Below are 27,716 nucleotides of genomic sequence, written 5' to 3'. Positions count from 1 at the left end.
CCAGCTCCAGGACACAGCCCCAAGCTCGAGAGCTGCCAGACTTAACACTCTGCCAATGACACCATGCAGAACCTGGAGTCCCCAAATAACCTGATCCCGAGTGGCCAGCAGGAAAAGTTGGTCTGCCTTATTGGGAGTGGTGAGCGCTGTATGTTGAGTGTGAGCATTCTGGTTTGGGTGATTATTAATAAATAGAGGATAAGGATATTACTGTGCAAGGCTCTTTCACTGGTAAAAGACCCTGCAAACCCATAGAGTGTAAGGTTACACCTGAGCCCTAGGAACAGGTAGGGGTGGGTGCCCTTAGAGTGTGTGAATAACAGAGAATTTGGGGCGGGTAACACACTCTGGGCTCAGGCAGAGCCCGCCGCTCCGGTGGCAGGCCTGGCTATTCTTAGGGTTACAGGTCATGTAACAAAGGTCACAGAAATATCTTACCCCATACATAGTCTTCACATCCAAGACTCCAAAGTAATGACCATTACACAAGAGGATAAATGCTGTTTTAGGGTATACTGGACCCTGGGTCCCCTGCCCCAACCCCTCTTCTCATTGTACATCACCACGCTAACGGTGACCCCTGCACCCCACATCACTGAGCTTTTTTTCTGATGGGAAAAGCCCGATTTCTCATGGACCTTTCTCACCCCGACTAACAGCTCTGTGTTGGCGAGCTTCTTATCAGATAGCATTGCCACCAGGCTGCCTGGCGTCGCCGCTCACCCGGGTGCGTGCGGAGTCCCATTTTCAGTTGAGGGAAATAGGTCACCCTACAGAACACTGGTTAAATTCCAGAGGGATTAGAGGAGTTTTCTGAATATTCTATTTGGGGTTTAATGTGGAATAATCTTGTGGGTGTAGAAGCTTTGCTCTCATTGTCGCCAGGCCAGGCCATTCTGAACGGAACTGACATTTGCATAAGGAAGTCATTTGTATCAATGTAATTGCTAGTTAGAATTGCTTTCAAGGCCCTGTCCATGCACGCCAGTGGGAGAGGGGGGGCTGCCTGCAGCCGGAGCGGGCTGCGCGGACCCCCTCCAGCCTCCGCTCGCTTCCGGGCTGCCCCGGGGCGGGGATTGTACCTGACCCACGTGTCCCAGCGCCCGGACTCCTGGGTTCCCAGGGCCACTATTGCCCCGCCTGGCCCCGATGCCGGCCCCTGCCTCTTGGAGAAGGGGGCGGGGCGGCTCCCGCCTCCAGCCCAGCCGGGACTCTCCGGCCCGCATAGGTCTGCGCGGCGCGGCGCGGGAAGGGTTAAAGGCTGGGGCGCTAAATCCGCCCTGGAGCAGGCGGGGCCGAGGAGCTTTCCCGTGCCAGGCCGGACACCTGGGTCCCCAGCCCGGCACGTGCACAGGGCGGGTCCCCGCTGCAGCCCGGGGATCGGTCGATGAGCGGGGCGCAGGGGAGGGAGAGAAACAGCCGCGGAGGCAGGAAATCGCTGCCCGGAGAAAAGAGGCCGCTGGGGGGTCGGAGTCGAGGGGGGCTGGAGAGACCCCCCCAGCCAGCGCCAACGCTGGGCCAACGGGGGGGGGGTGTCTGCAACTGAGCTAACCTGGGGCTTTATTTCCACCCCCCTAGTAGGGCAGTGACACATTGGGGGGGGGGGGGGGGCTAATCCCAGCCCCCTCCCTGGGATGTTACTGAGAGTGTCGCACCTGCCCCAGGCCCAGAATAACGGGGTCCTGCTCTCCTCGGGGGATGCCCTGGGAACTCACTAGGCCCCTTTTCTCCTCTCTCCAGATTGTCTGTCTGAAGAGACACGCCTGGTCTGTCCCTTCCCTGCTACCACGGACCCCGCCTTGCCCCAGACCATGGCGATGGCTGCAGCGGGGCCGGTGCAGGTAGGATGCTGGTTGGGAGCTTGCTGGGGGCAGTGACTCCCCGGCCGGGCTCTGGCTGGTCCTGGCTGGGGGCCAAGGGGGTCCGGGACCCGGATCCCTCCCGTGCTAGTGACCCCAGGGCTGGGGGCAGCAGCAGCAGCTCCTGGGGGTGGCGCTGACCCGGGGTAGGAAGCGGCTCAGTGTGGTGGGGCCAGGCCTGGCCCGGGGTCCCACTTTGCACCAGCGCAGCCTGGGGGCTCAGGGGCTGCAGCAGCCGGAGGGCCGGGGAGCGGCTTTGGGGCCCCGGGACACCACCCGCAAAGCCGGGAGTGTCCCTGGGGACTAGGAAGGGGAGGGCCCTGGCCAGGCGGACATGCGGAGCCGGGTGCGACCCCTTTCCCCCGAGTCCCTGGCCTGACAATGGAGCCCTGAGGTGCCTAAGCAAGGGGAGGGAGCTAGCAGTGAGCACAGGCCTGGGGCGGAGGCAGGGACTCTGGCCTGGAATGGGGGAGGAGCCTGTTCCCTGCCCTGGGATTTGGGCCCTTCCCAGCGCCCTGCCCCAGAGCCCCATAGGGAGCTGAGGGTGACTCCTGTCTCCGGCCAGCAGGGCCCTGAGTCCCTGGGGGAGCTGTGCGGGGTGGGGGAGTCTCCCTGGGTCACAGCTGCTGGGCTGGGGGTTATCCCTGTGAGTTGCTCCCCTAGAAACCGCGTCCCCTGCTGAGACTCCGGGCTGGGGGCTGAAGCAGAAGGTGCTGAGTGTGTAACGCTTGTGCCAGCAGCTCCAGGTGGCGTTTGAAGACATTGTTCTGTATTTCACCCGGGAGGAGTGGGAGCTCTTATCCCAGCCAGAGAAACAGCTGTACCGGGACCAGATGCTGCGGAATTACCGGGCCCTCGTTTCCCTGGGTAAGGACCAATTTCCCTTCTTCTATTCGCAGCTGTGAATGTCTGGGTTCCCTTGAATCTTCGGCTGCCCATGTGCCACCAAGTGGTGGCAAATGTCAGTACTAGGGCTGTCAAGCGATTAAAAAAAATGAATCACAATCGCACTGTTAATAATAGAATACCATTTAAATATTTTTGGATGTTTTCTACAGTTTCAAATATATTGATTTCAATTACAACACAGAATACAAAATGTACAGTGCTCACTTTATATTTATTTTTTATTACAAATATTTCAGTGTAAAAATGATAAACAAAAGAAATAGTATTTTTCAATTCATCTCATACAAGTCCTGTAGTGCAATCTTTATTGTGAAAGGGCAACTTACACATGTAGATTTTGTTTGTTTGTTACATAACTGCACTCAAAAACAAAATAATGTTAGAGCGTAAAAGTCCACTCAGTCCTACTTCTTGTTCAGCCAACCACGAAGACAAGCAAGTTTGTTTACATTTACGGGAGATAACGCTGCCCGCTTCTTATTTACAATGTCACCTGAAAGTGAGAACAGACGTTCACATGGCACTTCTGTAGCTGGCATTGCAAGTATTTATGTGCCAGATGTGCTACATTTGTAAATTGCACTTTCACAATAAAGATTGCACTACAGGACTTGTATGAAGTGAATTGAAAAATACTATTTCTTTTGTTTATCATTTTTACACTGAAATATTTGTAATAAAAATAACAGTATAAAGTGAGCACTGTACACTTTGTATTCTGTGTTGTAATTGAAGTCAATATATTTTAAAATGTAGAAAAACATCCAAAAATATTTAATAAATTTCAATTGGGATTCTATTGTTTAACAGCACATTTAATTGTGATTATTTTTTTTTAATTGCAATTAATTTTTTTTGAGTTAATCGTATAAATTAACTGAGATTAATGGACAACCCTCGTCCGCACCTGTTGGAGGAGAACTCAGGTCTATAGAGCCTGGGGCTAATTTTAGTGTAACCTGTTTACTTTCATTATGTACCTCAGTCCTGGCACAGCGGTGGTAGCAAACAAACAACCGCTCCAGGAATCCCAGCCCAGACACAGATGGCAGCAACCCTTACCCAGTTCCTAGGGCTCAGGGTGTAACTTTACACTCTGCATGTTTGTGGTTTGTTTGTTTGTGTGTTTTACTAGTGAAAGAACCGTACACAGTAATATCCTTAACCTCTATTTATTACCAATCACCAAAACGGAATGCTCACGCTCAGCAGACAATGCTCACCACTCCCAATAAGGCAGACAAACTTTTCCTGCTGTCCACCAGGATCAGGTTGTCTGGGGACTCCAGCTTCTGGGGGTGTTGAGGTCTGGCAGCTCTGAGCTTGGGGCTGTGTTCTGGAGCTGGTTCCAAAGAACTTCCTGTTGGACCCCAGTTTATATAGTGAAACTTGAGTCCCGCTTAGCTGTACCTTTACCCAATCATTTTAAAGTAAAGTACTACAAAATAAGTCTTTGACCAATCTTAACATATTGGGAAACAATTCTTTACCCAATCATACCTTCGTTGATTTAAATGTAAAATTAATTATGCAACAGACAGAAACAATCAAAGAACCAGACAGAAACCATACAGATAAACAATAGAGAAGTAGGGACCGTAAAGGTAAAACAAAGTAGAGATTTCACACCCACAACTGTTAAGTGATTCCTTACCAGACAGAATGCTATCAGACAAAGTTTTCTTTAACTATCATAAGATCTGTTTCTTTAGCTGGTGATGGTGGGTGCTATTAAGACAGGAGTCTTCTTAACAGCCCGATATTCAGGGCCGGCTCCAGGCACCAGCTTACCAAGCAGGTGCTTGGGGCGGCCACTTCGGAGAGGGGCGGCACGTCCAGCTGTTCGGCGGCAATTCGGCGGACGGTCCCTCACTCCTGCTTGGAGCGAAGGACCTCCCGCTGAATTGCTGCCGCAGATCGCGATCGCGGCTTTTTTGTTTTTTGTTTTGTTTTGTTTTTGTTTGGCTGCTTGGGGCGGCCAAAACCCTGGAGCAGGCCCTGCCGATATTACATTGTTTAATGTAATTTAGATGGAATGTGCAGATGTTTGGGGAGGGTATGGAAAACCGTTCTGAAGCGGCTGCCGGGGGAGGCGAGCATGCATTTGTTCAAAATGGAGCATGATTAGGGACTTCAGCATCTCTGTTTGCTCCTCCATTACTTTTATCATCCACTCAGTGGCCATTTACAGCGACATAATCAAGCACAGTGTCTACACTGACACTTTGTCGCTAAAACTTTGCCTCAAAAAGTTCTATGCCTCTCATTGAGGTGGTTTTATTTTATCACCAAAACAGTTTTTGTCACCAAAAGTCGCATTGTAGCGTGTACACCTCCACTGTTTTGTCAACAAAACTGTGTAGTGTAGACAAGACCTTAGTAATAAAACTGATTCTTTCCCCCCCAAACAGGCTATTCAGGTTCCACACCGGACTTAATCCACCGGATCGAGGTAGGGGAGGCAGAGCTCTGGATCCAGGAAGCCGAGAACTCCAGGGAAAGCTCAGGGCCTGAGAGCTCCTCCCGAGGTGAATCATTGTAACCCAATCCCTTAACAGGGAGGGGAATTCACCACTGGAACACCTCCCTTAGGGACGGGATGGGTTCTCCATCACTGGGAGTCTGTCGGTGGAGATGGGGCGTCTCTCTCTCAAAGCTCCTCTCTAGCTCAGCCAGCAGTTACTGGGCCGGAGGCAGGAATTGCTGGGGAGTTTCTCTGGCTGGGTTAGGCAGGAGGCCGGGCTGGATGGGCACAATGGGCTTCTCTGGGCTTGATATCTATGACCCGGGATGGGACCTAAGAGAGATGGGGCCTCAAAGCAGTGAAAGACACATGAATTGGCAATGGGGAGGTGATGAGATGGGATGAGGAATGGGATAGTGGTATGTGACAGTGTGGTGGGGGATTTGAGGGGTGCTGAGGGAAAGAGAGAGCTCTCCTGAGGGAAGGACATGGGCTGTGTTTGCACAGAGATGGCGCATTGGAGTGGATTCATAAGTTCTAGATTCATTTCCTGAAGTGCATCACTACAGCGCTCCCTGTGCATCAGTTTCACCCTCTGTGTAATGGGGAGGGCAGTGAGGCCGTGAGGCTAACATCCCTCTGTGTGTGTGTGTCAGGGGATCAGACTCTGTAGAGCGGGGGGGGGGTGAGACAGGCCTACTGGTCCATAGTCCACAAAGCTCTCTTCTAGGCTTCCTTGCAGATAGGACTCATTCTAGGGCAAGAGTTCTGAGCCATTTCCCCCTGCCATTTAACCAGGACTCCCGGCAATATGGGAAGGGCACGGTGGCATTGATCCCAGGTCTAGGATCTATGGGAGGGAGCGCAGTGGGACAACCTTTCTCTCATCCCCCTCTCTTCCTGCTCCCTCAGTGGCACAAACCCTTTGACACTTCAAACTAACATTGCTTCAGTGCTAATGTTTAGCTCGGCCATCAGTCTAAATGAGGTCTGTGCTTGTCTGTAGATCACAGGCCCGCTGTGTAGGAGCCATGAACACCTTCCCGCTTAACAGTATCCATTGATTGGCTTGTAAAACAATACAAAAATAGTTTCAGGTTACATCACATAAATCCTGAGTAATTTGTTCCTTCCCCCACACCTGCAAGAAAAAACAAACTTCCAGTTTAGTTTTGCACAAGAAATGAAACATCAGGCCCAGGGGGAATGACTTCTGAAAAGGACTCACTCCTCCACGGGAATAAGGTGTGGTGTTCTAAGCACCTTTATACTGGTCTAACTGTGTCCACATTAGAGGGCTGTAGCCCTTTAACTAAACTGGTTTCAAAGTGGTATAGTTAAAACAGTACCAAAATGGGGGAGCAGGCCTCATGCGACAAAATGGGGGGAAAGCGACGAACCAACAACATAAAATCCTCTGATTGAAATAAAAACTAAATCAGTTTGAAAAGAAAAAACGGACCCTGTTTGTCCTGCATTCGCATGTAGGGGTACTGGTCCTGGATCAGGGCCGTGTTGTACCAGTTTCCTGGGCACTCTACAATTTAAGCATAAAATGAGACACGAGGTGCATGCTCATGTGGGAGCAGGTGCTAGGTGCTGCACAAACAAGTTAGGGTAGAACCACCATAAGTCAGGCTGCAGATTTGTCACAGCATTTTGTATCAAATGGGCACCGACCATTCACAGCAGCACCCTCCACCCAGCACTGTGACCCTAATCCTGGCCTGGTGTGGAGAGGCTCGGGGGAGACTCGTGTGAGCCTGCCCTGTGCTCACCCCACAGTGTTAGTCCCTGGACCTCCTGGCTCTAGGGCTTGTCCTGAGTCCCTGCCCACAGCAACAGTTCCTATCCCGTGGGGCTCACGTTTGATCTGTCATGGGTGGGACAGAGGGGCAAATGTGAGTGGCACTTTGGCCCTGGATGCCAGGTTACACTGTCTGGTGCAGGGCTTCAGGCCCAGCCCCGTAGGACAGGAGTCACTATTGCGGGGTGAGTCACAGACAAGTCACGGACAAATGGGAAAACTGAGCTATCGATGAGATTTTTCTCACTTTGACAAACCTGCAAACTTAACCGTGAGCCAACACCAGGATTCCCTCTGCTCTCTCCAGCAGGGCACGGGATCCCGGGAGGAACGAGGAGACGGTCTGAATGTGGGGAGAGTGTGGGAGGAAAGCTGGATCCCATGGCCCACGGGAAGAACCATGGACAGGATGGAGTCAATCCCCATGCTGAGTGTGGGGATGGACTCAGCCAGAGACCGGACCTGGCCACACACCAGAGGCTTGCTGTGGGGCAGCAATCCCATGGCTGCGTCGACTGCGGCAAGAGGTTCAGCAACGCCTCCGCACTGACCCAGCACCGGCGAACGCACAGCGGGGAGCGGCCGTACCGCTGCGCCGACTGCGGCAAGGGCTTCATCAGAGCCTCCGCACTGAACCAGCACTGGCGCACGCACACCGGGGAGCGGCCCTACCGCTGCACCGACTGCGGCAAGGACTTCGCTCAGCTCTCACACCTGTCAGCACATCAGCACACGCACACTGGGGAGCAGCTGTACCGCTGTGCTGACTGCGGCCAGAGCTTCTGCTGGGCCAAGTCTCTGCACCGGCACCGGCGCACGCACACCCAGGCGTGGCCGTACCACTGCGCCGACTGCAGCAAGGACTTCAGTGATGCTGCCTCGCTGAGCCGGCACCGGCGCACGCACACCGGGGAGCGGCCCTACCTCTGTGCCGACTGCGGCAAGAGCTTTGGCAACGCCTGGACGCTGACCCAGCACCGGCGCACGCACACAGGGGAGCGGCCGCACCGCTGCGCCGACTGCGGCAAGGGCTTCAGCAACGCCAGCACGCTGACCCAGCACCGGCGCACGCACACCGGGGAGCGGCCATTCCGATGCACTGACTGTGGCAAGCGCTTTGGCAACGCCAGCACCCTGACCCAGCATTGGCGCACGCACACCGGGGAGCGGCCGTACCGCTGCGCCGACTGTGGCAAGGGCTTCAGCAACGCCAGCACGCTGACCAAGCACCAGCGCACGCACACCGGGGCACAGCCATACTGCTGCACCACCTGCGGCAAGGACTTCAGCCAACAGGCAAACCTTACCAGGCACCTAGCCACACATGCTAATGCCTCTCTACCACCGCCAGGACCTGAGGGGCTTCTGGGGGCTGGTGGGCTTGGCACATCTCCAGTAGATGCAGACCAGGCTGTGGTCCTGTCTCCATGATGCCCAGTGGAGAGTCCATATGGGGGCAAGGAAGGGAATTTGGCTGAGCACTGTGGGGAAAGGGTGGGCAGATGGATTGTGGAGATGCCCATAAGCTTATTGTGTCTTCAGAGCAATTGGTCATGGCCTACTCCATTAGTGTGACCCTCCCACCCCATCTAGCTGGGATCCAGCCAGGACACTCCCTGCCCTGCCATGTAGCTAGGATCCACCTGTCTCTTTCTGTCTCTCTTTTTTACACACACACACACACACACACACACACACACACACACACACACACACACACACACACACACACACACACACACACACACACACACACACACACACACACACACACACACACACACACACACACACACACACACACACCCCTCTCTCTCTCTAACTGGGACCCAGCCAGGAACTTCCCCCCACAACCATCAGTTCCAGCCAGGACACTCCAGAGGTGGGATTTGCTGTCCCATCTCCGCGTTGATTGGTCTGAGGGACGGGGCGGGACAGCCTGTCCGTGTGATTGAAAGAAGACTCAGGAACTGCTCGTGCCGTCTATTTTAAATAGAAATGGGATCAATCAGAAATATATAATGAATCTTTAACAAAGGTCTAACTATATTTCATATTAAAGAAGCTGATCCATTCTGTTGGCATGGGGAGAAGCCAACGTGAAATGTAAATCTTTAAAGTGAACCAACCAAAATGTTCTCTAAGGCCTAATTGATTATGAGGCCTGATGAACTTTGTGACTGGCAGGTGCCCAGAGAGAGGGTCACTTATGAAGTGATCCTACTGACCTGGTCACGGAGGTGTAGGAAACAAGTCCTGGTATGGAGGTGCCTAGAGCGGTCTTGTGTTATTTCACTAACTGTTCTCTCCTGTTGCTGGTGGACCAAGCACGTGAATCAAATGACTGTAGATGGCTGCGTTATGAACTACCACCCAAGGACAAAGCCATCCAGGAGGGGGAAGAGACTTTATTCTAACTTCCAGAACATTGCTGCAGACAGCTAAGATGGAAAGAGCATGGAGTCAGACAGTGGGCCAAAGGAGCAGGGAGCCCACGGAAAGGAACTTGCAGAAATAGGTTACTGACTGGAGCTGAGCCAGCAGTGCATGGCCCGGCGCGTCTGACCTAAGTGGAGATGGCACAAAGTGTTTTACACAAAGACACTGGAGTTTTCTCCAGGAGTTGCAAGAGGTCTCGTTTTCTCATTGGACGATGAGAAGGGACATAACTCATATCCTGGCTAGACTTGTTTTTGCCATGAGTCCGGATCACTTCCTGATTGGGCCACATTAGCTTTGCCCATCAGAAAAGGTATAAAATGTCCCGCTCCCTGAAACAGAAACATCTGCACGACAATGCTGGTGAGTGGGAGCATACTTGCCTGGCCAGGTTGAGCGCCTCGTACTGGGTAACAACTAAAATCTGGTCGCTGACAAGCACCACTGAGAAATTCTCACAGAGAACAGGCGGATGGCTGTCACAGCACCTTGAGTGAATCACCTGAATGAACTCCCTCTCTGTCTCTAGAGCCAGCCATCGCAGTGGTGAAGCTGAGCTGGAGAAGTCACCTCCATGCCAACTCCAACTGATACATATAGCAAAATGACATTTATCATAGACTATCAGAGTTGGAAGGGACCTCAGGAGGTCATCTAGTCCCACCCCCTGCTCAAAGCAGGACCAACACCAACTAAACCATCCCAGCCAGGGCTTTATCAAGCCGGGCCTTAAAAACCTCTTAAGGATGGAGATTTCCCCACCTCCCTAGGTAACCCATTCCAGTGCTTCACCACCCTCCTAGTGAAATCTCCATGTATTGTTTACCCAATTGATGTCATGGTTGACTTTAAACTAAATGCTTCATATCAGGGTTAAAACCCTCTGGACGACTAAAATCTGTGATGTGTCTTTGTATTTCACTAGTCATGAGTTGTCTGGAAGTTACACTGAATCACTAACAGGCTAGCTTTACACTAGGGAGCCTGTGTTGATGGGGCTATACCAGCATAGTTACCTGGTATAGATGGAGTGTATGCTGACAGAAGATGTTTTTCTGCTGGGGTAGGAACAGCAACTTCCCGAATTTTGAGCATACGCAGGCTACAGCAGCACATCTATGGCTGTGCAGTCTTAGCACCGTAGTGTAGATTGTTGCTAAACAGACGAAAGGGCTTATTTGATCGATTTGATCTCTAATAGTCCTGTTAAGCAATTAAAAAAATCGCGATTAATCATGCGGTTAATCGTGTTTAACAATAATAACACCATGTCTTTAAATATTTTTGGATGTTTTCTACATTTTCAAATATATTGATTTCTGTTACAACCCAGAATACAAAATGTACTTCAGATTTATTTTTGATTACAAATATTTGCATGTAAAAAAACAACAAAAGAAATAGTATTTTTCAATTCCCCCATTGCAAGTACTGTAGTGCAATCTCTATATCATGAAAGTTGAACTTAGAAATGTAGAATTATGTACAAAAAAACCTGCATTCAAAAATAAAAGAATGTAAAATTGTAGATCCTGCAAGTCCACTCAGTCCTACTTCTTGTTCAGCCAGTTGCTCAAAGAAACAAGTTTGTTTACATTTGCAGGAGATAATGCTGCCCGCTTCTTCTTTACAATGTCACCTGAAAGTGAGAACAGGCGTTCGCATGGCACTGTTGTAGCCAGTGTCACAAGATATTTACATGCCAGATGCGCTAAAAATTCATGTCCCTTTATGCTTCAACCACCATTCCAGAGGACATGCATCTATGCTGATCATGGGTTGTGCTCAATAACGATCCAAAGGAGTGCAGACCGACACATTTTCATCATCTGAGTCAGATGTCCCAGCAGAAGGTTGATTTTCTTTTTTGGTGGTTCGGGTTCTGTAGTTTCCGCATTGGAGTGTTGCTCTTGTAAGACTTCTGAAAGCATGCTCCACACCCTGTCCCTCTGAGATTTTGGAAGGCACTTCAGATTCTTAAATCTTGGGTCGAGTGCTGTAGCTAGCATTAGAAATCTCACATTGGTACTTTTTTTGTGTTTTAACAAATCTGCAGTGAAAGTGTTCGTAAAATGAACAACATCCTGGGTCATCTGAGACTGCTATAACATGAAATATGTGGCAGCATGTGGGTAAAACAGAGCAGGAAGCATACAGTTCTCCCCCCAAGGAGTTCAGTCATACATTAAATTAATGCATTCTTTTTTTTTTTTTAAATGAGCATCATCAGCATGGAAGCAAGTCCTCTGGAATGGTGGCCGAAGCATGAAGGGGCATATGAATGTTTAGCATATCTGGCACGTAAATACTTTGCAATGCTGGCTACAAAAGTGCCATGTGAACGTCTGTTCTCACTTTCAGGTAACATTGTAAATAAGAAGCAAGCAGCATTATCTCCCGTAAATGTAAACAAACTTGCTTGTCTTAGTGGTTGGCTGAACAAGAAGTAGGACTGATTGGACTTTTATGCTCTAACACTATTTTGGTTTTGAGTGCAGTTATGTAAAAAAAAAAAATCTACATTTATAAGTTGCACTTTCACAATAAAGATTGCACTACAGTACTTGCCTAATTAACCCCAATAAACATTGCATTGTCTGCACTTTGGTCTTCTGCTTTCTGTCTGGGTGTCAAGAACCAGGTGAAGGGAAAGCCCTTAACACCTAATTCCCATTTTCAAAAGTGACAAACTCCTGAGAAGCCTAAGTCTCCTTGAAAGCCAATGGGATTTAGGACCCTATGTAATTCTTGAAAATTTCACCCCTGCTCTGGCAGTTTCTGTTATCTGACAATGAGCTCAGCTGTAGAACAACCATAAGATACTGAGCCAGAATTGCTGGGGGCATTATCTGTCCTGGGTTACAAAGGAGGCCAGAGGGGATGGGCAAAATGGCCCCTTCTAGCCTCAAAATCCTTGAAAATATTGTATTGGCCTTTAAAAATCAACCTGTAAACTAAAACAAAAGCAAAGTAAATGAATCCTTCCCTAAACAGTAACTAGCACAGCATTGCCCACTGCACATGTCCAAAAACAGTGAACCAAGCCTCAAAAAATCAAGTCAGTTTAAAAACCATGAGCCCCTACAAAATAGGTTTTGTTTATTTGCTTTGTTGTTTCATAGCCATTAGGGGCTGCATTTCCAAGGTTTTCTCTCAAGCCTCGGGGCTTATCCTTTTTTGAAAAGACAGTGAAGGTTTTGGCATAAACAATTCCAGGAACTGGGGATTTCAGGAATATCACCCAAATATCCCAAGTCATGCCACCACCACCCCTCCCACTTTACAAGTGGCTCTGGAGTGAGGACATGGGCTGTCTGTGACTGACCAAGTATGTCTTGGGTCACCACGTCCCTGGGCTGTTTGCCTGTTCTCAAGCAGCTGCCCATGCCACTTCTTGCCCCAGCTTTATTCTTGCGCAATACCCACCAGCTGCTCCAAGCCCGGGCAAGTTAAGCAGCTGCCTAGGGCAGTAGATTCGCGGCCCTGCGATGTGATCCCCCCTCAGCTAGCTTGCTGGGCGCCGCCCCAACCTGATGCACATTCACTGGTCCTTAAAGCATGTGGCTCTTGTCCCCTTTGAAATGGAACTAGACTAAGGCGCGTTTATAAATTGTTTCTGTGCATCTGCCGGGTACACACGGTGTGCGCGTGGCCTACACACGTGAACACAACGACCCCGATCCCCACCGCAGGGCTGCTAGCGCCTGGGGGTGAAATGGGAAATCCCCCGGCCTGGCTGCTGGAGCTGGCGGTGTATCAGCACAAAGTGCAGCCCTCCCCTTTTGCAACTGGGAGCGGTTTCTGCCATGCAGCGTAGCAGTTTGGTAAACTGTTTGTTAACTTGCTACTGCCTGTCCATGGGGTTGCGAATCAGGAGGGGATGGGGTATGTGGTCAAAAACGATCCCGATCTGCTTCCTGACCAGAGTGGCTGCTTTCATTGCATTCGTGAAAGGGGAGGTAAGGTTTGGGGGAACGGAGCATGCCCCTGAGCCCAAGTTGAGACCACAGTGGCCCCTTTTCATTTTTTCCACTGGCTTCTCCTTGCTTAGTTCCAATGACTGGGCTGCTCATGCACCTGTCACTGGTCCAGGGATGGTTGCAAAACGGGAGGGATGGGTTTGTGGTCGAAAACACTCCCGGTCTGCTTCCTCTGGGGGGGATGGGGGTGTGGTGGAAAACACTCCCGGTCTGCTTCCTCTGGGGGGATGGTTGCAAAACGGGAGGGATGGGGTTGTGGTGGAAAACACTCACACTCTGCTTCCTCTGGGGGATGGTTGCAAAACGGGAGGGATGGGGTTGTGGTGGAAAACACTCCCGGTCTGCTTCCTCTGGGGGGATGGTTGCAAAACGGGAGGGATGGGGTTGTGGTGGAAAACACTCCCGGTCTGCTTCCTCTGGGGGATGGTTGCAAAACGGGAGGGATGGTGTTGTGGTGGAAAACACTCACACTCTGCTTCCTCTGGGGGGATGGTTGCAAAACGGGAGGGATGGGGTTGTGGTCGAAAACACTCCCGGTCTGCTTCCACTGGGGGGATGGTTGCAAAACGGGAGGGATGGGGTTGTGGTCGAAAACAGTCACGGTCTGCTTCCTCTGGGGGGATGGTTGCAAAACGGGAGGGATGGGGTTGTGGTCGAAAACAGTCATGGTCTGCTTCCTCTGGGGGATGGTTGCAAAACGGGAGGGATGGTGTTGTGGTGGAAAACACTCACACTCTGCTTCCTCTGGGAGATGGTTGCAAAACGGGAGGGATGGGGTTGTTGTGGAAAACACTCCCGGTCTGCTTCCTCTGGGGGATGGTTGCAAAACGGGAGGGATGGTGTTGTGGTGGAAAACACTCACACTCTGCTTCCACTGGGGGGATGGTTGCAAAACGGGAGGGATGGGGTTGTGGTGGAAAACACTCCCGGTCTGCTTCCTCTGGGGGATGGTTGCAAAACGGGAGGGATGGTGTTGTGGTGGAAAACACTCACACTCTGCTTCCTCTGGGGGATGGTTGCAAAACGGGAGGGATGGGGTTGTTGTGGAAAACACTCCCGATCTGCTTCCTCCTGGCTAATGTGCCAAATTGATCTATTGCATGATTGAGGCATGCTGTTTCACTTTTTTGTGTGTGAATCCATGAAAAGGGAGGTAAGGTTTGTGGGTATGGAGCATGCCCCTGAGCCCAAGTTGAGACCACAGTGGCCCCTTTTCATTTTTTCCACTGGTTTCTCCTTGCTTAGTTCCAATGACTGGGCTGCTCATGCACCTGTCACTGGTCCAGGGATGGTTGCAAAACGGGAGGGATGGGGTTGTGGTGGAAAACACTCCCGATCTGCTTCCTCTGGGGGGGATGGTTGCAAAACGGGAGGGATGGGGTTGTGGTGGAAAACACTCCCGGTCTGCTTCCTCTGGGGGATGGTTGCAAAACGGGAGGGATGGTGTTGTGGTGGAAAACACTCACACTCTGCTTCCTCTGGGGGGATGGTTGCAAAACGGGAGGGATGGGGTTGTGGTCGAAAACACTCCCGGTCTGCTTCCTCTGGGGGGATGGTTGCAAAACGGGAGGGATGGGGTTTGTGGTTGAAAACACTCACACTCTGCTTCCTCCTGGCTAATGTGCCAAATTGATCTATTGCATGATTGAGGCATGCTGTTTCACTTTTTTTTGTGTGAATCCGTGAAAAGGGATTTTTTTGAGTTTACTCTTCCAATTTGCATCATATACAAAGCAATTTTGGGGGCCCCTTCCATAAAAAAAAGTTGCAATACTCTAGTAACATGTATTTGGGAATGTAAAAAATAACCAGTGAAATACATTCAAAAATTAATTTGTAATAATTTGAAAATACACTAAATCCAACATTTGAAAACATTAAATGCTTTAATGGGATGTAGACATTTGCAGTTACATAATGGGCTCTCGCTGGGTGATGGTGATGGTTGGTGCAAATGGGCTGTCGTTGCCTGGGGGTGGTGCTGCTTGCCCAGGGCTCCGGGGAGAGCTGGGCTCTGGGTTGGGGGGCGCCCGGCTCACAGGGGCTGGGCTCAGGGATGTGGGGAGATGGGGTCAGGGGGGTGTCCGGCTCAGAGGGGCTGGGCTTGGAGCTGGGAGTCATGGGTGTGGGGGGATGGGGTCAGGGGGTTGTCCGGCCCCTCCCTTACCATGCCGCTTACCCCCTCTACTGGAGCCTCAGCGTGCCACATCCAGGACGCCAGGGGATGGGATGGGGGAAGACGGAAGTGTGGGGAGTCTCCGACATACTCTGGGCCTGGGGCAAATTGCCCCACTTGCCCCGCCCCCCTCTGGGCGGACCTGCTGAATAGTGGTGACTGGGAATGGGCGGGGGGGGGGGGGGCGTGTAGCAGATGACAATTTGAGGTGAATATTCTCTTGGCCAGATTCTACTGGGTTTATGGTGCTGTGTGCTATGGACTGGAGTGAATAACCAAGAATCTGGTTAATAATTATTCTCTAAATTCAGCTTTCTTCTTTCTCTCTCTGTGAATTATCACGAATTCAAAATGGTGGTGTGCAAGTTGACTGGAGAATGATAATAGCATAATCTCTTGTTAGAACATTGTACACCTACTACCTGTTTTTTATATAATACTCTCACTATACATAATACAAGAAATCCCTGATGTTAGAACCTGGCTATGCCGCTGCTGTAGGGGGCTCATCACCCAGCAGCTGGGGGCCACCATGTGGGCTCAGCAGGGCTGCTGGCCACGGGGTCAATGGCTGTGGGTGGGATCTCAGGAGTCATGTCCCAGGGATATGCCCCACTCTCCAGCACTGCTCCAGCTCTGAGCTGTCTCCACTGCCTGGGACCTGTGGGGCCCCACCTGCCTCCCCAGGGAAAGAGCCACCTGGGATTGGTGCAGAGGCTGGGCAAGTCTCAGCCAGTCCCAGAGGACGGCTGGGGGAGGGGGAGAGTGTGGGAGGCTCAGCTGGGTCCTGCCAGGCATGTGGGTCCTGAGGGAGCCTGGCCCGGGTAGGCCCTGCTCCTGCTCCAGCCTGGCTGATTGCACCCCCAAGGGCCGGAGTTATCCTGCCCCAGGACAAGCTCTGGCTGTGCTGCCGGCTCAGCCTGGCAGACACAGTCACCTCCCATCAGGGCCGGGTATTGTGGCTGGGGGTTAGGGTGTGGGAGAGTAGGTCTCTAGTGGGTCTGGGGGGTGCTGTGCAGTGCGGGGTGGGGAGATCTGTGTGTGTTGGGGCACTGGGAAGTGTGCAGGGGTCTGGGTGGGGCACTGTGCAGTTGTGGCAGTGGGGCGGTGGGGGGCACTGGGCAGTGAGGGAATCTGTGGGGGGGCTCTGGGCGGGGAGGGGCAGGGCACTGTGCAGTTGTGGGAGGGCTGTGGGGGGTCTACAGCTAGGGGGCACTGGGCAGTGAGAGGATCTGGGGGGGGTTCGGAGTGGTCTGTGGGAGAGCACTGGGCATGGGGGTTTGTGGGGGTCTTTTCACGTATTCACACACAAAAACGTGAAACAGTGCGCCTCAATTGACCAATAGATCAATTTGGCACATTAGCCAGGAGGAAGCAGACCGTGAGTGTTTTTGACCACAAACCCCATCCCTCCTGATTCGCAACCCCATGGACCAGTGATAGGTGCATGAGCAGACAAGTCATTGGAAATAAGGAAGGCGGAAGCCAGTGGAAAAAATGAAAGGGGCCACTCTGGTATGACCTTGGGCTCAGGGGCATGCTAGCCAGGAGGAAGCAGATCGATGAAAGGGGCCACTCTGGTCCCACCTTGGGCTCAGGGGCATGCTCCGTACCCCCAAAGCTTACCTCCCTTTTCACGGACTCACACACAAATACGTGAAACAGCGCGCCTCAATCGTACAATAGATCAATTTGTCACATTAGCCAGGAGGAAGCAGATCGACCAAAGGGGCCACTCTGGTATCACCCTTGGGGTCATGGGCCCGCCCCGAAGGGGAAGAAGCATGATGGGAGCACAGGGCCGGGCTGGCCAGTGTGCGTCTGGCAGCTCCCGGTTTGTAAACAGTGCCATTGTACTGGGCTGGGTGGAGCAGGGTTGTTCCTGCCGTGCCATGACCCATCTCCCATTGCCCCCGGCCAGCCCGTCGCTCTGAGGACTCTGCCCCCCATGCCCCATGTCCCCATTTCCCCCCTGGGGGACCACAAATATGTTTAGCACCAGGCCCACAAAAAGTTAATCCAGCCCTTTTTGGGGTGCAGGCTCTGGGATGGAGTTGGGGTGCAGGAGGGTTGCAGGCTATGGGTAGTTTGAGTGAGGGGTGCAGGCTCTGACCTGGGGCATGGGATTGGGGTACAGGAGGGGGTGCAGACATGTGGGCTCTGGGAGGGAGTAAGCAACTCAGCACGTTATATAAGAGAAATGAACGGCAGTGATTTCATATAGGCATAGAAACTGATAGAAGACACTTTTACATATTCAAAATGTGAGAGGCAGAGTTGGAGGGAGGGAGTGTCTGTACAATATTTCACCGCATTCAGTCTCCTGGCTGGATCAGTAACGTAGCCGTGTACAGGGCTGCCCAGAGGATTCAGGGGGCCTGGGGCAAAGCAATTTTGGGGGCCCCTTCCATAAAAAAGTTGCAATACTATAGTAACATGTATTTTGAAATCTAAAAAATAACCAGTGACATACATTCAAAAATTAATTTGTAATAATTTGAAAATACACTAAATACATAATTTAAAAACATTAAATGCTGTAATGGTATGTATACATTTGCAATTACATAATGGGCTGTTGCTGGGTGATGGTGATGGTTAGGATGGGGTCGGGGGGGGGTGCCCCACCCCTTACCATGGCGCTTACCCCCTCTCCTGGAGCCTCAGCGTGCTGCGACCAGGAGCGGCCCCGGACAGCGTTGGAGCCACCGCGCTGCAGTGCGCCAGGGCCGCTCCTGGACGCGGCACGCTGAGACACCAGGGGAAGACGGAGGCGGGGGCAGCCTCCAACATATTCGTGGGGGCCCCTGCGGAAAATTGCCCCACTTGGCCCCCCCATCTGGGCGGCCCTGGCCCTGCAACACTTGTATAGGATAGAGAGGAGCTGCGGTGATTAAGCTTTGACAGGCAAGGAATTGGAGGCCTGTGCCTTTAAGACCCCAGCCCCAGGAACCCGCCCCCTGCTCCGAGGCTGACATGCAGCGTCCCTGTGAGAACAACAAAAACAGCCTCTGCCCCCCCCCACCCCTAGATCAGCGAGCACAGTGGGTGGCTCGTCCCACGGGGTCACTGTTCCCCCCCCTCCCCCTCCCTAAACGGGGGTTTTGTCCCCGCACGGGGTCTGGCAGTGTCCCCCCCCCCCCCCGGCTTAACCCCGGCTCTCACCCCCCACCACCGATTTTTGCCCTTCAGCCCCTCTTCTGCCGCTAGCTACAGTAGCTTGAACCCCCCAGGCCAGTAAAATTCTGCCCCCTGCTCAGACCCTGACAGCCCCCCCCCCCCGCTGCGATTTGCCCCTGAATCCTTTTAACCCCCCCAAAGAGGAGGCAGCAGATGGTAAGTAGAAGTAAGGGCAGAGAGAGGGCAGTGGCTACAACGAAGGTTACTGGGCATGCTCAGTTCGAGTGCGCATGCTCCGTACACCCAAAGTAGCAAAACGGGAGCGAGACCCGGGGAGGCACCAGCCGCGGGGCGGGAAGTCGCTGCCCGGCTGGAGGAAGCGGCCGGGGCCGAGCCCGGCGATGGCTGCAGCGGGGCCGGCGCAGGTAGGACGCGGGGCGGGGACTCCCCGGCCGGGCACTGGCTGGTCCCGGCTGGGGGCCGAGGGGGGGCCGCCCCAGAGCCCCGTGGGGAGCCGAGAGCGACTCCTGTCCCCGGCCAGCAGGGCCCCGAGTCCCTGGGGAGCTGTGCGGGGTGGGGGGGAGTCTCCCTGGGTCACAGGTGCTGGGCCGGGGGGTCCCTGGGAGTCGCTCCCCTAGAAACCGCGTCCCCTGCTGAGACTCCGGGCTGGGGGCTGGAGCGGAAGGTGCTGAGTGTGTAACGCTTGTGCCAGCAGCTCCAGGTGGCGTTCGAGGACGTCGCTCTGTATTTCACCCGGGAGGAGTGGGAGCTCTTATCCCAGCCAGAGAAGCAGCTGTACCGGGACCAGATGCTGAGGAATTACCAGGCCCTTATTTCCCTGGGTAACTAAGGACTTATTTATCTTTACTCATAGCTGTGAAATGTCTGGGTTCTCTTGATGCCTCACCTGCCATGTGCCACCCCGTGGCTGGGTAGTGGCAAATGTCAGCCTCTTTCTGTTCGGCTTCCTGTTGAAGAAATCAGAGCTACAGACCCTGGTTCTAATCTCAGTGTAACTTGTTTACTTGCATTACCTACCTCACCTCAGTCGTGGTACAGGGCTGGTTACAAACAGCAGCACATGAGCAAATAAGGCAGGGAGAAAACTCTTCTACTGCTTGTAGCAGCTCCCTACCTCTCCTAAAGAATGAATATCATAAACTTAACAACTGCACATCTTGAATACTATATGCAGATATGCTCGCCCCAGCTCAAAAAAGATATAGTAGAATTGGGAAAGGTTCAGAAAAGAGCAACAAAAATGATTAGGGGTATGGAATGGATATGAGAGATTAATAAGACTGGGACTTTTCAGCTTGGAAAAGAGACAGCAAAGGGGAGATCTGATTGAGGTCTATAAAATCATGAGTGGTATAGAGAAAGTAGATAAGGAAGTGTTGTTTACTACTCCTAGCACACAAACTAAGGGTCACAAAATGAAATTAATAGGCAGCAGGTTTAAAACAAATGAAAGGAAGTATTTCGTCACACAACGCACAGTCAACCTGTGAAACTCCTTGCCAGAGAATGTTGTGAAGGCCAAGACTATGACTGAGTTCAAAAAAGAACTAGATAAGTTCATGGAGGACAGGTCCATCAATGGCTATTAGCCAGGGTGGCCAGGGATGGTGTCCCTAGCCTCTGTTTGCCAGAAGCTGGGAATGAGCGACAGGGGATGGATCACTTGATGATTACCTGTTCTGTTCCATCTGGGGCACCTGGCATTGGCCACTGTCGGAAGACAGGATACTGGGCTAGATGGACCTTTGGTCTGACCCAGTAGGGCCATTCTTACGTTCTGATGTGCTGGGCTGCACCAACACATAAATGAGTCTCTCTCCCCAAAACTTTAATAATAAAGCTGATTCTCCCCCCCCCGCCTGCCCCCAAAACAGGCTATTCAGGTTCAACACCGGACTTAATCCACCGGATCGAGCTAGGGGAGGCAGAGCTCTGGATCCAGGATGCTGAGAACTCCAGGGAAAGCTCAGGGCCTGAGAGCCCCTCCCGAGGTGAGTCGTTGTAACCCAATCCATTCTGATTTACACACCTGCTAGCAGAGGGCTACTTAATGTAGAAGGCAAAGGCAGAGTGAGATCCACTGGCTGGGAGCTGAAGGGGTCGAATGGAGGCTGGGAATTAGGGGCCAGTGTTTATCTGGGCGGGGAATGAACCACTGGGAGAGCTCCCCTCAGGACACGATAGATTCTCCCTCACTGGGAGTCTGTCGGTGGAAATGCGGTGTGACTTTCTCAAAGCTTTCTTCTTGTTCAGCCAGGAGGTAGGAGTCACTGGGGGAGCTTCTCTGGCTGGGATTGGCAGGAAGCCAGGCTGGATGGGCACAATGGGTCTGTCTGGCCTTGATATCTATGAATCCTCGAAATGTAGGACTAGAAGGGACCTCAATAGGTCATCTAGTCCAGTTGCTTGCACTGAGGCAGGACTAAGTATTATCGAGTCCATGCCTGACATGCTCTTAAAAACTTCCCATGATGGAAATTCCACAATCTTTCCAAGGAATTTGTTCCGGTGCTTAACTACCCTAACAGTTTGGAAGCTTTTCCTAATGTCTAACCTAAATATCCCTTGCTGCAATTTAAGCCCATTACTTCTTGTCCTGGCCTCAGCGGATAAGAACAACAATGTATCACCCTTCTCTTTGGAACAACCATTTACGTTCTTGAAGACAGTACTCCAATTGAGGCCTTATCAATGCTGAGTAGAGTGGAAGAATTACTTCTCGCGTATTGTTTGCAACGCTCCTGCTAATACATCCCAGATATTTGCCTTTTTTCCCCCCAACAGTATTAAATTGTTGACTCACTTAGTTTGTGATCCACTATAACCCCCGATGGTTTTCTGCAGTACTCCTTCCTAGGCAATTATTTCAATTCCGACCATTTCTCCATTTTGTCAAGATCACTTTAAATTCTAATCCTGTCCTCTAAAGGGCTTGAAACCCATCCCCAGCTTTGAATAATCCATAAGCTTTATGAGTGCACTCTCCAAATCATTTATGAAGATATAGAATAGAATCAGACCCAGGACAGATCCCTTTGGGATCCCACTCGATATGCCCTTTCAGCTCATTAGAGAATGATAAGAACCACTCTCTCAGTGCAGTTTTCCAACCAGTTGTGAACCCACCTTCTGGTAGCTTTGCCTAGCCTATAATTCTCTAGTTTGTTTATGGGAAGGTCATGTAAGACAGTATTGTGACGGGTTGGATCACAGAAACTCCCTTGAGACTGCCACCTGATGGGCTGGGACTACCTCTGAGCCCATTTTCCCTGGCAGCTTGGGACTTCAGTACCTTGCCTTGTTTGAGCCAGACACGCTTGCCTGCTGCAAACACAGATCCAAGTCTGAACCACGTCCCCCAACAGCTGCAGGCTTAACTGAAAACAGCTTAAGAAGTGCTCCTGTCTCCAGCACACAGATACCCAGCTCCCAATGGGGTCCAAACCCCAATTAAATCCATTTTACCCTGTATAAAGCTTATACAGGGTAAACTCATAAATTGTTCGCCTTCTATAACACTGATAGAGAGAGATGCACAGCTGTTTGCCTCCCCCCCTCTCCCCCCAGGTGTTAATACATACTCTGGGTTAATTAATAAGTAAAAAGTGATTTTATTAAATACAAAATAGGATTTAAGTGGTTCCAAGTAATAGACAGACAGAACAAAGTAAATTACCAAACAAAATAAAACACGCAAGTCTAAGCCTAATACAGTAGAAAACTGATTACTGATAAAATCTCACCCTCAGAGATGTTTCAATAAGCTTCTTTCACAGACTAGACTCCTTCCTAGTCTGGTCCCAATCCTTTCCCCTGGTACAGTCCTTGTTCCAGCTCAGGTGGTAGCTAGAGGATTTCTCATGACTGCAGCCCCCTTTGTTCTATTCCACCCCCTTATATATCTTTTGAACAAGGTGGGAATCCTTTGTCCCTCTCTGGGTTCCCACCCCTCCTTCTCACTGGAAAAGCACCAGGTTAAAGATGGATTCCAGTTCAGGTGACACAATCGCATGTCACTGTAAGACTTCATTACTCACTTGCCAGCACACAGGAATACAGGAAGACTTGCAAGTAAACAGCCATCTGCAGACAATGGTCCTGGTTAATGGGCGTTATCAAGATTCCAAGCCACCATTAATGGCCCACACTTTGCATAATTACAATAGGACCTCAGAGTTATACTTCATATTTCTAGTTTCAGATACAGGAGTGATACATTTATACAAATAGGATGAACACACTCAGTAGTTTATAAACTTTGTAAGGATACTTTACAAGAGACCTTTTGCATGAAGCATATTCCAGTTACATTATATTCACACTCATTTGCATATTTTCATAACATCATATGGAGTGCACCGTCACAAGTATCAAAAGCCTTACTAAATTTGAGATGTGATGTCTACTGTGTCCGTCCTGTCCACAAAGCTTGTTACCTGTCAAAGAAGGATATTAGGTTGGTTTGACATAATTTGTTCTTGACAAATCCATGCTGACTGTTACTTATTACTTTGTCCATCTAGGTGCTCACAAATAGAATGTTTCATTACTTGCTCCATTATCTTTCCAGGTACTGAAGTTATGACTGGTCTATAACTTCCTGAGTTGTCCTTATCCCCTTTCTGTACCTAGGTACTATATTTGCCCTTTCCCCATCCTCAGGTCCCTCTATCATCCTCCACAACTTCTCAGAGATAATCGCTAATGGCTCAGAAATCTCTTCATCCAGATCCTTAAGTATTCTAGATGTATTTCATCATGCCATGCTATGCCATGCCAACTTGAAGACCTGTAACTTGTCTAAATAATTCATAACTATTTCCTTTCCTATTTTAGGCTCAGATCCGACCCCATTGACACTGATGTTCACTATGTTAGTCAGCCGATCAATGCTAACTTTTTTGGTGAAAACTGGAACAAAAGAGGCATTTAACTGTTTGGCCATTGCTGCGTTTTCTCTTATTGTCTTTCCCTCTATTTAGTAATGGGCCCAGCCCGTCCTTGTTTTCCCTCTGCCTTTCTATGTATTTGTAAAATGCTTTGTTCCCCCCCCCCCCCCCTTATATTACTGGCTAGTTTAATTTCCTTTTTTGCCTTGGCCTTTCTAATTTTGTTCCTACATGCTTGTGGGTTTGGTTTGGTTTTTTTTTTTTTAATATTCATCCTTTGTCATTTGACCTAGTTTCCACTTCTTGTCTGACTCTTTTTTGAGTTTCCAGTCATTGAAGATCTCCTGGTTAAGCCAGGGAGTCTTGTCATCATCATACTTCCTATCTTTCCTACTCATTGGATGTCTGTGACCGAGGATGGCACCTAAAAATGATGGGGCCTCAAAGCTGCGACAGAGAAATGGAGCCGAGATGGGGAGGTGATGAACTTGGAAGAGGTGTGGGGTGGTGGATTTGAGGGGTGCTGAGGGAAAGAGAGAGTTCTCCATGGTAGGCGACAGCACATGGCTGCATTTCCCTAGTGGGTAGGACTTTGCAACAGGATTCAAAACATTTTGGTTCAGTTCTAGAAGTGAGTCACTACAGCTTCCCCATACCTCAGTTACCCCAGCTGTGTAATGGAGAGAGCACTGGGGCTATGAGGATAAAATCCATCTGTGTGTGTCAGTGGATCTGGCACTGGGGGGCAGACAAGCACCTGGGTAGAAAGACACGCCTGCCGGTCCATAGACCATATCACACCCCTGTCTCCCCTGCCCTCACTCTGAGGAGAGGGGTACATGGACTGGTGCGGAGTAGGAGGGGAGAGAAAGAGAGAGACTGTGTGAGCTGCCTGCTGCAGGGCAAACAAGCACCTGGGTAGAAAGACAAGCCTGTCGGGCCATAGACCACAACACCTTCTAGACTACCCACACCTCAGAAAATCATACCAAGGTAGGGGCGCCCTAGAGATTTTTCAAATGGGTTTCATGACTCTGCCCCCCCGACTCAAGCTGTTGTGCTGGTGTCCTGTGGCCCTGGGCACCTGGATCCAGACATAGCTCAGATGGGGCAAAAACCTGCTCACAGCCTGGGAGAGCATCCCCGAGTCACTGGCCCTTGGCAGAGAAAGCGCTGTCCTCTCAAGGTTCCCACCCCACCCCCTCTCTGCCACTTCACTTCACACGTGACCTCTCAGAATGGAGAAACATGTCCCCAGCGAGCAAGGAGAAAGCTGGGAATGACTCATGGCAGGATCAGTCATGTACGATGCGTGCGAGGTCATGCCATGCAGAGGACACCATTTTGTAGAGCAGGTTTTCAGTATTTGCAGCGTTTCACTGTAATGCGCTAAAACTGCCCCGCGTTCCAGGCAGCTGCTTCTGGGGGTGCGGATGACGCACGTGGGGGCCAGAGGAAATTGTCCTGTGGGCCACGACTTGGAGTATCCTGGTATAGGCTGGGTATGAGGGAGAGGGGGTGGAATGGCCTTTGTCACATCCCCTCTCCCCCTCCTCTCTCAGTGGCATGAAATCGTTGTCACTTACATTGCTTCAGTGTCAATGCTTAGCACAGCCCTCAGCCCTAACGCGTCTGTGACTGTAGATCAAAGGCCTACTGGGTGGAAGCCATTTACCCCTTCCAGCTCAGCATGGTTACTGATTGGCTTGTGACACAATACAGACATGTTTTTCAGGTTACATCACACAAACCCTGAGTGACATGTCATCCCCTCAATGCGCGCAACACCCCCCCCCCCCCGAGGGTTTTAATTTTGCACAAATTCCTTGAAAAGGACTCACTCCTGCACAGGAATAAGCTACGTTGATGTAAGCAGCTTTATACCGGTCTCAATGCGTCCACGGGGGATTGTAGAGCCTAAACTAGTTTCAAACCAATATAGTTTAAACAGAGCAAATACGGGGAACAGGAGACCTGCTGTAAAACAGGAGACAGTACAGAACCAGCAACATGTAAATAAACTCCTCTGATTGGACTAAAACCATAATCAGTGTGAAAACAAACCCCAGACCCTATTTGTTAGCACTTAGCGGCCCTAGTTCTGGATGAGGGCCCCGTTGTGCCAGGCGCTGGGTGTATCCTGGGTAAGCTACAATTTAAGCATCAAACAAGACCCAAGAGGCGCATGGCACACATGGGAACAAGCGCCAGGTGTTGCACAAACAACATAGGATAGAACCACCCTGAGTCAGGCTGCAGATGTGTGTCGGCGTTTCATATCAGAAATTACGGAGCAGTTATAGTAAATTTATTAAGTCACAGGTCACTAAATTTACTGTGACGGCTCCATGATTTTTAACAAAACCTGTCCTGCTCCTCATCCTGCCCAGGGGGCACCAACCCCCCAGCAACCCCCTAATGCTGCAACCCTATCCGCAGGCTGAGGCAGAGGTGTTGGGTCGCGCTAGAGAAGATATGAGTGGCAAGTCCATTCACTGAAGTTTGTCCCACCTCCCCCACCATCATGACTGGGGGCGGGGGAATATCTGAGTGACGATGTACACCCACAGGCCAGGTCTCAGTGCCCGGAGTGAGGCGTTGGGTCCAGCCCTGTGGGACAGGAGCCGCCATTGCAGGGTGAGGCACCCATCCCAAAAACAGTCAGGGACAAATGGGGAAATCGCTCCATCCGTGACATTTTTCCTTCCTTGACAAACCTGTGTAGCCTTAACCGTGAGCTAACACTAGGATTGCCTCTGCTCTCTCCAGCAGGGCTCGGGATCCTGGGGGGACCGAGGACACCGTCTGAGTGTGGGGAGAGCGCGGCAGGAACACAGGATCCCACATCCCACAGAGGGATCCATGCACAGGACGCAGTCCATCCCCGGGGTAAACTCAGCGAGAGACTAGACCTGGTTACACACCAGAGACTCCCCACGGGCCAGTGTCCCCATCGCTGCGCTGACTGCGGGAAGAGCTTCAGGCAGGCCTCAATCCTGAGAATACACTGGTTTACGCACACCGGGGAGCGGCCACACCACTGCTCTGACTGTGGGAAGGGCTTTGCACAGAGCTCAAACCTGAGAGCACACCAGCGCACGCACACCGGGGAGCGACCACACCGCTGTGCTGACTGCGGCAAGGGCTTTGCACAGAGCTCACACCTGAGACTACATCAGTGCACGCACACTGGGGAGTGGCCATACCGTTGTGCACACTGTGGTAAGGGGTTCAGTAGTGCCAACACGCTGATGCTGCACCAGCGCACGCACACTGGGGAGCGGCCGTATCGCTGTGCTGACTGTGGGAAGAGCTTTGCACAGAGCTCAAACCTGAGAACGCACCAGCGCACGCACACTGGGGAGCGACCACACCGCTGTGCCGACTGCGGGAAGGGCTTTTCACGGAGCTCAAACCTGAGAACACACCAGCGCACGCACACTGGGGAGCGGCAGTACTGCTGTGCCGACTGTGGTAAGAAGTTCAGTAGTGCCAACACACTGACACTGCACCAGCGCACGCACACCGGGGAGCGGCCGCACCACTGTGCTGAATGTGGGAAAAGCTTTGCAGAGAGCTCAAAGCTGAGAATACACCAGCGCGCACACACCGGGGAGCGGCCACACCGCTGTGCTGACTGCGGGAAGGGCTTTGCAGAGAGCTCAAAGCTGAGAATACACCAGCGCACGCACACAGGGGAGCGGCCGCACCGCTGTGCTGACTGCGGCAAGGGCTTTGCACACAGCTCAAACCTCAGAACACACCAGCGCACGCACACCGGGGCGCAGCCACACCGCTGTGCTGACTGCGGGAAGAGCTTTGCACGGAGCTCAAACCTGAGAAGACACCAGCGCGCACACACCGGGGAGCGGCCGTACTGCTGTGCTGACTGCGGGAAGGGCTTTGCACAGAGCTCAAGCCTGAGAATACACCAGCACACACATCAGGGAGCAGCCACACCGTTGTAACGATTCTAGTAAGAATTTCAGCAAAACCATTGCACTGACCAAGCACCAGCGCACGCACACTGGGGAGAGGACATTGCGATGCAT

The 27,716-nt window shown here is 51.5% G+C and overlaps 1 protein-coding gene across 1 annotated transcript; it reads left to right on the top strand.

Moving 5' to 3' along the window:
- The first annotated feature begins 1,270 nt into the window (after positions 1-1,270).
- On the top strand, positions 1,271-27,716 carry LOC128836931 (oocyte zinc finger protein XlCOF6-like). The gene is made up of 5 exons (XM_054027661.1): positions 1,271-1,841; positions 2,597-2,726; positions 5,180-5,296; positions 7,347-8,164; positions 26,736-27,716. The coding sequence occupies exons 1-5, from the start codon at positions 1,812-1,814 to the stop codon at positions 27,630-27,632; spliced, it is 1,992 nt and encodes a 663-aa protein (XP_053883636.1). The 5' UTR covers positions 1,271-1,811; the 3' UTR covers positions 27,633-27,716.

This window comes from Malaclemys terrapin, chromosome 4 (assembly GCF_027887155.1).
Source record: "Malaclemys terrapin pileata isolate rMalTer1 chromosome 4, rMalTer1.hap1, whole genome shotgun sequence".
Classification (NCBI taxonomy): Eukaryota; Metazoa; Chordata; order Testudines; family Emydidae; genus Malaclemys; species Malaclemys terrapin.
The sequence above is the reverse complement of the archived record's forward strand: the minus strand, read 5'-3'. Positions and strand labels throughout refer to the sequence as shown.

Bases quoted from the DNA above. Each gene is read 5' to 3' on its own strand.
- LOC128836931 (XM_054027661.1), top strand. From the start codon at position 1,812: ATGGCGATGGCTGCAGCGGGGCCGGTGCAG. The intron at 1,842-2,596 runs GTAGGATGCTGG...CGCTTGTGCCAG, and splicing joins CTGCAGCGGGGCCGGTGCAG to CAGCTCCAGGTGGCGTTTGA. The intron at 5,297-7,346 runs GTGAATCATTGT...TGCTCTCTCCAG, and splicing joins GCCTGAGAGCTCCTCCCGAG to CAGGGCACGGGATCCCGGGA.